At 40.9% G+C, this 8137-nt stretch overlaps 1 protein-coding gene across 1 annotated transcript; it reads left to right on the top strand.

The window, feature by feature from the left end:
• The first annotated feature begins 800 nt into the window (after positions 1 to 800).
• LOC125379132 (perlucin-like) lies at positions 801 to 7909 on the top strand. The gene is made up of 3 exons (XM_048395067.1): positions 801 to 1003; positions 6484 to 6577; positions 7604 to 7909. Exons 1-3 carry the CDS (start codon positions 860 to 862, stop codon positions 7822 to 7824), a joined length of 459 nt encoding a protein of 152 aa, XP_048251024.1. The 5' UTR covers positions 801 to 859; the 3' UTR covers positions 7825 to 7909.
• Positions 7910 to 8137: the final 228 nt, after the last annotated feature.

Genomic DNA, 8137 nt, shown 5'->3' with positions numbered 1-8137 from the left:
TCACACCACCACATGAGGCGGCAAATGGAGCGGTGGTGGACGTTGAATTTGCGTGTAACAGAAGACTGCGATTTTCCTCTTTGGATAAGTCCTATGGCGATGTTCCGATCGGCAGCGCTGAGTCTCGGCATTTTGAACTTGAAAAAATTGATATATCCAATTTATAAACCGGATTTCTTGAGTAGTCAGATTCAATTAACTTTATACTACCTATGCGTTTCTTGTAGAGTGTGTGAATAGTACAGAAATCAAAGTCATAAGCAACTAGGTATTACTTGACAAAGAAATTGTACATGGAAAATGCACATTGACGATATTGCAAGGAAATGTTGTCCTCTGGTTAATTGTTTACGAAGTTATAAATATCGTCTATCCCGAACTAAATTAGAAACAATGTCCTTCAGTTTGAATAATTGTTTAATTCTCTTCAGTGGCATAGACAGGTCTGAAACAGATTGTGTTTTTTCTAAATATAAACACCCTAGACACCACATGAACATATTACAAAGTTAATAGTTTGTCAATAAACCTGTCCCTGTTAGTTTACAATCACTTGTTACAACATGCTACAGGAATCACACCAACCATCGTTATCGATATAGGCTAAACAATGAAGACGACATCTGTGCCATGTGGGCTAGGGTGTGAACATATTCTGCAAACAACTGATAAGTGTGAACGTCTGGTTGAGCCCGTTCTGCATCAGGTGTGGTTTTAGGTAATCGCTTCAGTCACACCAACATTGAACAGGATATGAAGATATCCCAGATAACCATCTGTCCACAAATATAAAGCCTCAGTTATAATCTCGCACCATCCACACAGCGCAGCTAGACCGACCACCGGGAGAAACTTCACAATGAGACTCATAACAACCTATATGTTACTGTGCACACTTGTATCAGTTGATGCAGTTAGCTCTCCATGTCCACTGGGATTTGTGGAGCACAAGAAGTCGTGCTATTGGTTCTCCAAGACATTGGCGAACTTTGCTGAGGCACGGGTAAGTTTTCAACTCATGTGACAAGTAATTTTCTTCATTTTCATACCAAATCATTTCCATAAATATAAACATACTTTCCATTTCTTTATCCGAAGCAATGATAGGTTTGTAACTTGTTAGGTCACTATTGACATCAACACATTTCTGTTAACATTCTTAACAATTTACTTGAGAATATTATTTTGAAGTTGAGGAGCAGCTTTTCGTGACAAAGTCGGCCCATTTAACTGGGGATGGCTTAAGGTTTATTGGAATTTGAAAGCCACCGCCGCATTTTGTTTTTGAACTTTTCTGTGATTGGGAATCTTAAGGATAAGGTATCATGTATATCTCTTTCATGGCATTGAATTGGAAACGTTTGGAGTAACTTTCGTTGAAGGTTAAGGTCTGGAATGGCAGCTCTGGCTCCTTGTGTACTGAACCACTCCTGTGTTATCTTATGTGTTTGTAAGAGCTAGCTCCCCGGATTTCAATTAAAAATGATCATTTGTGGCTGAAATTAACTTTACGAGGGTCATTAAACTGGAAGTGCATAAAACGTTTTTCTTAAGGAAACTAAATGCATTGTGTTTCCTATTTTAAAGGTGTGTGGCATTTAACTTGCGTTTTCCCAAACCGGAAGGGACGTTATTAACCACGAACTGAGGGTAATTGTTTGATTGAGGTTGTTAGAAACGTACAACCTTTTGGTTTCATCCTCATAACGATTTGGCATTTGTTTGGCATGTTTGGGCATAATATTAGCTTTGTTATTAAGGTAGATAGAGGCAAAGGACTTTCTGTTTCAAAATTGTATTGCATTTGGCACGTGATGCCAAGAGAAAGTGATTGTAACCATTTCTCTAAAGGAGTTAGATTGATAGAATGTTCTGTTTCAAAGTTGTACTGCATTAAGCCTATGTTTACCAAAATACAAATGAGTTGTTTTACCAAACAGACGTGATGTCATTAAACTAAATCTGGAGGTACAGAACTTTGTTGTTCTACATTGCACTTCATTGAGGTAAAAATACCCCGGTGTTAGCAAAACATTGTATTCAGTGAGCTAAATTACATATTGTTTATTCTTTATTTACAGGACATTAATTATCCCCAAATACACAGGCCTGATTATATCTTTATCATATAAAGGTCGACAAAATTTCATATCTCACAAACGGTACCTGAACATTGTTTTCCTGGATTTCTTTCTGGACTAGGCACATGGTTATATTTCATCACAAGCGAGGTGATAAGTCAGTTGGAGAGTGAGTCAGAAACATGTTTTTAGGACAGTGGCGTAACTACCATATAGACAAGTGCCTAAATTCGATTTTCAAGATATTTTTCAAAAGCACAAAGGTAATTTTGTCCCCCTCTAGAGTGACAGCCATTTTGCAAAGGTAAGCAAGTATAGTTTATGTGGTCACATTGCATTGTCACAGCGTTACAGAATGCAGCCAGTACAAAATATAACTGTTTTAAATTCGAGAAAACATGCCAAGTAGCAGGCGTGAACAAGCACAAGTACGGAAACCGGTACCCTACTTATTTTCAGCATCTTCAGACTACTATTTTCTTCGTAATGATTACAGTTATCCTCGCAATTATCTCGATCGGTCCTTGCATATTGATCAGACCACAACACATATCGCATTTATCCGTTGTTGTATCCTGCCAAGAACCCACCAATATGGCAAAGGCAGATATTGGTGGGGTAAGTTGTTACCTGATTTCGTAAACAGTTCATAACATATGTTTGATTTTGGAATACTAAGTTTGGGGTATACTAAGGAAAAGGTTGGAATGGGGATGTTTCTGGTTTTAATATATACTGAACCGCAAAAGAAATGGATAGATATATGAGAAACCTTATTTGTCCAAACACTGTAGACATACATTGAGACATATTAAAAAGATGAAACTTGGCAAAACTGATCATCAAGGTTGAAATTAAAGTGTCAAATGTTCTTAAAGTGAAACACAACACTAGTCTCTGAGAAAATAGCATCACAAGTCAGTATCTCCTGTGTCCGCCATGTGCATTGATGACTGCTGTGGAACGTCGATACATGGAATGGATGAGGCGGTTGATGAAGGTCATAGGCTCTTGAGCCCACACTCTGAGGAACTCCTGACGCAGTTCAGCTGCAGTTGTTGGCCTTGGTCGGACGTCATTCAGCCGTCTTTGAATCTCGTCCCACACGTGGTCAATGGGATTTAAATCGGGACTGAGGGCAGGCCACTGCATGGTTCTGATGCCATTCTGCTGGAGGAAGTCTCTTGTTCCTCCCGCACTGTCCGCACGGACGTTATCAATCTGAAACTCGTGGTTGCGGTGACGTGCCAAATGAGGTATGACGTGTGGTCTCAAGACTTGATCCATATACCGAGCTGCTATGACACATTGCCTCTCCCTGGACCGATGTTCTGGAAGACCACAGGGCCGACCCTCTGAGCAAGACCAATTCCACCCCACACCGTGATGCTCGGACCACCCCACGTGTCTCTCTCAACAACACAAGCATCCGAATAACGTTCCCCGCGGCGTCGTTAGACTCTCTCTCTCTGCCATCTGCTGTTGAGATACAGAACCGGCTCTCGTCTGAGAAGAGGACTGGTTGCGCCAATGCTGGTACTGTGTTGTCCACTGACACCGGTCCCGGCGATGACGTGGTGTCAGAATGGATCCTCGGCGTGGCATGTGACAATGGAGGTGTCTGCTCGCCAATCGTCGACGCACGGTGTCCACACTTGTTCTTCCACTACGTGGTCGGTCATTTGTAGAGTTGGTGGTCTGGTACCGTTGCTGGAGCCTGTATATGGTCCTTACGTGGACTTGAAATGCATTGGCTACTTGCCGGGGGGGGGGGGGGGGTTGTCCAGCTTGCAATAGTCTAAGGGCTTGGTGTCGCTGGTTTTCTGTCAATCTTGGCACTTGGTAGCAATTCAATAACGAATGAATGTTATTCGATCTGGGTGGATTTTTATAGGGCAAGAAATGGGGGAATGCATGTGCATTTTAAATTTGCACGGAACTCACGTGCATCGGGTTACCATGGCCGTTGCCGTGATGCGTTTGGGCGATCGGTTTTATTGTTATCTGCTTTGTTTTTTTTATCATCAAATTTCATTTTTCCGGACAAGGTAATGTAAAATTTTAGAAACCTTGACAAAAAAATACCCAGATATTTAAATGACAACTTTTCATGCAATTTTACTTGGGGTGACGTTTCTTTTGCGGTTCAGCAAAGGAAAGTAGATCACCAATGTCTGGTAAGTGACCATTGTCAATCAGACTCGGTTGTCAGTAGACGCACATTGTTTTCTTGGAGCCAAACACCAAAAGAAACTGTATTAAACACATTTAGAAAATCATTACGGAAGCAACACGATTGATCATACGACGTTTGCAACGTGCTGAAAGTTTAGTTGTCACAGGTATATTGCAGACGGGCACACGCCAGAACGCTGTTGCTCAAACGCTGCATGTCTCTCAACCTGTCATCTGCAGATTGTGTGCCTTATGCATTTTAAGGTCGATGACTGACGCCTCTAGACGCCCAAGGGCAACAACTACATACCAGGACAGATTAGTCAGAACGATGACATCAAGAAATCGTTTGCAAACTGCCAATAACATAAGGGACCGGTTGCAACAGGCAACTTGTGTAAGATTACTTGCCCATACGATGCAAAACTGTCCACACAGATGGCATTTGCGTGAACGACGTCCACGTGTCATCTCACAGAGCGGTGTACGGTACTGAACGTCAGTACTGGGATAAACGACGTCAGGCTAATGTCATGTTTTCTGACGAATCGAGATTCACTCTCAACACGACCGAAGGCATCGATTTTGGAGACGTCCCAATTAGCGTTTTATGGACGTAAACGTCGTACAGCATGATCGCGTTGCGGGTGGGTCCATAATTGTATAGGGTGGTATCACAATGACCTGCCGAGCTGCGCTCAATATTGTCTATGGAAGAGTCACAGGTCAGTACTATCGGGACAAAATCATTGCACCACTGGTTCGGACATTTTCACATGATGGGAAAGGTTTAACCTTTCGGGATGTAATGAGCTTGCTTATCTTGCTAATTTCTCCAGCAGCACAACACGTCATGTCATGCCATGGAATTCGTGCATGTCTGGCCAACAAAGATTGTTTTACGCGATATTAGTGACGTTGGCTGCAAAATGAATATTTAACGTTTTAACGAGCAAGTGCGCCACCATCTCATCACGCCAACCCTTAAAACCCATTAGATCTGACCACCAACTCCCCAGCAGATATGGTTATACTTTTTCCATTTGCGAAAACCACATAAGTCAGAAGATATGTCTTGATGATTCCCGCTATCCCCTACTATTTAGGCACAGTATATTTATAATCTCCCCTTCTTCCATTTCATCATGTCTGTGGAGGTTGGGATACCATCGTGAATGAAGCAATGACACTTCATACCAAATATCAGGATTAAATTTCCCACATGAATACATGTGTCTTTCCCGTCTTTGTATGATCATGATTAGTCAAGCCAAACTAACCTCACTCAATACCCAGTTGCAATGAATAGGCCCATATGGCATCATCGTCTATACTGACATTAGTTTATAGTGAGAGATAAACGTAATTGAGATTATCGATTCTGAAAATCATACTTTTTTTAACCAAAAAATAACATTTTCTGCACATTCCATATTTATATTTATATATCAATTATCAGTTAATGTTCCCGAATGTCTTTATTCCATAAGCGATTTACTTCCAAATAATGGACGCTTCATGTTCAAAGTAAATATAGTTTTAAATTTGTTACGAGTGGAAGTGGAACGAAGGGATACACTCCAAATCCATTCGCACAATGAAAGGATCGCACAACAATTAAGACAGATATTTATTAACAATGCATGATAGATTACCAATACAGCTAAGTTTACTATGGGAGAATTAGGCTTGGGCTACCATGTACAATAATATCACCATCAAAGGGCTACAGCAAACTGTATACTTATATAGTCACCCAGATTTCCATATTTGATTGTTCACTCCACTCCTTGTTCCACGAAAACATATATCCATAGTTCCACATAAGCTCACAATGCAAGTTTTCCAAGGCACACATTTGCAAATATCAGCATGATTTCTAGTTCAGTTTCACAAGCCCCGACATGGGATACAATCTCTCACACGGTGTTCTGAACTTTAACATTAAAAATGAGGAGGTTAAAATACAGGTCTGGCCAACACCCAAGAAGAAGAAAAAACTAACTATTTTTGAATCACCCCAACCTTATACTATAATGCTGATTAGCTACGAGCTTCACTTGTTACATAATTACTTAACCCGCTCGGACAGCCAGCTCCCCAGGTGTAGTATTCAAGCAAAATTACGCAACCCAAGCCTTCTTGTTTCAATTCAAGTCTAAATGCATCTGCTATACTAACAAACATACACCCATACACATAACAAATGTTGATGTAATACTTTCAGTCCTACTGTCAGTACTTTGGAAGTCACCTCGCTAAAGTGACCAGCAAAGATGAAGATGACTTTGTCAGGGGTCATGCAGCCCGCCATGGAAAAGGTAAGTTAGAACAACATTAATATTGAGAGGAATAGCATCTCATACGTCATCATTGTTTATTCTTCCATGAATTTGGAATTTACTCGAGTCTGATGGGCCATGCAGCCCGCCATGGAAAAGGTAAGTTAGAACAACATTAATATTGAGAGGAATAGCATCTCATACGTCATCATTGTTTATTCTTCCATGAATTTGGAATTTACTCGAGTCTGATTGGTCAATCGGAGGCTATTAAATCACAATAAACCCTGTCTGACTGAAACAGATGGTTTGACGGCCGCGGAAGCTAATATTCATAGAATAGTACTATTTACAGTTATTGTCGGTTGGCAGAATTTAAATAGTTATATCGACAGTTGCAGTTACTACAATATCAAAGGATGTGTGGCTGCGCGTTCGGTTCCAAATTCAATTTAGAGCGGTTATCTACATGTAGCCTAGCTCTACATCGCCTAATTCAAGCACTTATTTATCTCCTAAATAGCAGGTGCACCCTACTTTTCTCCAGGTGTTATATAGAGAATCTCACCCGAGTTTCTTTTGATATCAAATACCTCAACGAGTGTTAATATCTTTGATATCAAAAGACACGAGGGTGAGATTTTATTAATCATCCAAAATCATTCTTCTTTTTCAGTTTTTAGACAATAATAAGTGTCTTAAGTGTAAAAAGTACTGCTAACAGCTTCACAAGCAGAGCCATTATTGATGTCATTTCATTGTGACGCCATGGTAACCAATGACGTCACAATGGTCTGCAAAGCATTGTGAAGCAATTTCATTGCAGCGATATCTACAATGTTGATATCGCTTGATCTCACCGAAGCGATATCTCCAATGGGAGCCAGTTTTGGATGATAAATACCATTACTGTAACGGTTAAATGACACATCTGCTTTCTGTCTCAATAAAAAGTTTATGCTTTCACGACACAGCTGTCACGTGTTATTGTGATCTACGCGAACGGCATTGAGATCCGAAATGTTTGAATACGAATCCATCTTTCCATCTTCTCCTTCCTTGCAGCTGCTAACTACTGGCTTGGTGCCACCGACCTGAACGTAGAAGGAACATGGCTCTGGGAGGGTCAACAGGCCATGAATTACAGCAACTGGAGAGGGGGCCAACCTGATAATGGTGGTGGGGCTGAACACTGTCTCGATATCAAACAGATATATGAAAGCTATCTTTGGAATGATGAAAATTGTAATACGGGTGTGAACTTTATTTGTGAGAAGGAACTCTGAAGGTACATGTAGCTACCATCTTTGTCACCCATCGCAGCAAATGACGTAAAAATGTTGAGAATTGAATAAAATTCGTCTTCATTTTCGCATTCTTTTGAACAGGCTAAACACCTGTGTCTTGGTTCCAGTAAATGCTGTCAACACAAACATTTTACCCTTGCCTAAACTCACACTAATGTCGCAGCCTCTCTGAAATCATTGTCCTCATGGGCCACACACATCACACCACCACACCAATCACACCCATCACACCGCCACACCACCATACCCATCACACAACAACACCATCACACAACCACACCACCACACCCAC

This window comes from Haliotis rufescens, unplaced genomic scaffold, assembly GCF_023055435.1.
Source record: "Haliotis rufescens isolate VD_foot unplaced genomic scaffold, xgHalRufe1.0.p SCAF_14, whole genome shotgun sequence".
NCBI lineage: Eukaryota > Metazoa > Mollusca > Gastropoda > Lepetellida > Haliotidae > Haliotis > Haliotis rufescens.
Note: the sequence above shows the minus strand (reverse complement) of the source record. Positions and strands in the feature narration are given on the sequence as shown.

What these genes read in the sequence shown, in the direction of transcription:
- LOC125379132 (XM_048395067.1), top strand. Translation starts at nt 860, where the DNA reads ATGAGACTCATAACAACCTATATGTTACTGTGCACACTTGTATCAGTT. An exon ending in CGAACTTTGCTGAGGCACGG is followed by an intron (nt 1,004 to 6,483) that starts GTAAGTTTTCAA and finishes TAATACTTTCAG; the next exon opens with TCCTACTGTCAGTACTTTGG. An exon ending in TGCAGCCCGCCATGGAAAAG is followed by an intron (nt 6,578 to 7,603) that starts GTAAGTTAGAAC and finishes CCTTCCTTGCAG; the next exon opens with CTGCTAACTACTGGCTTGGT.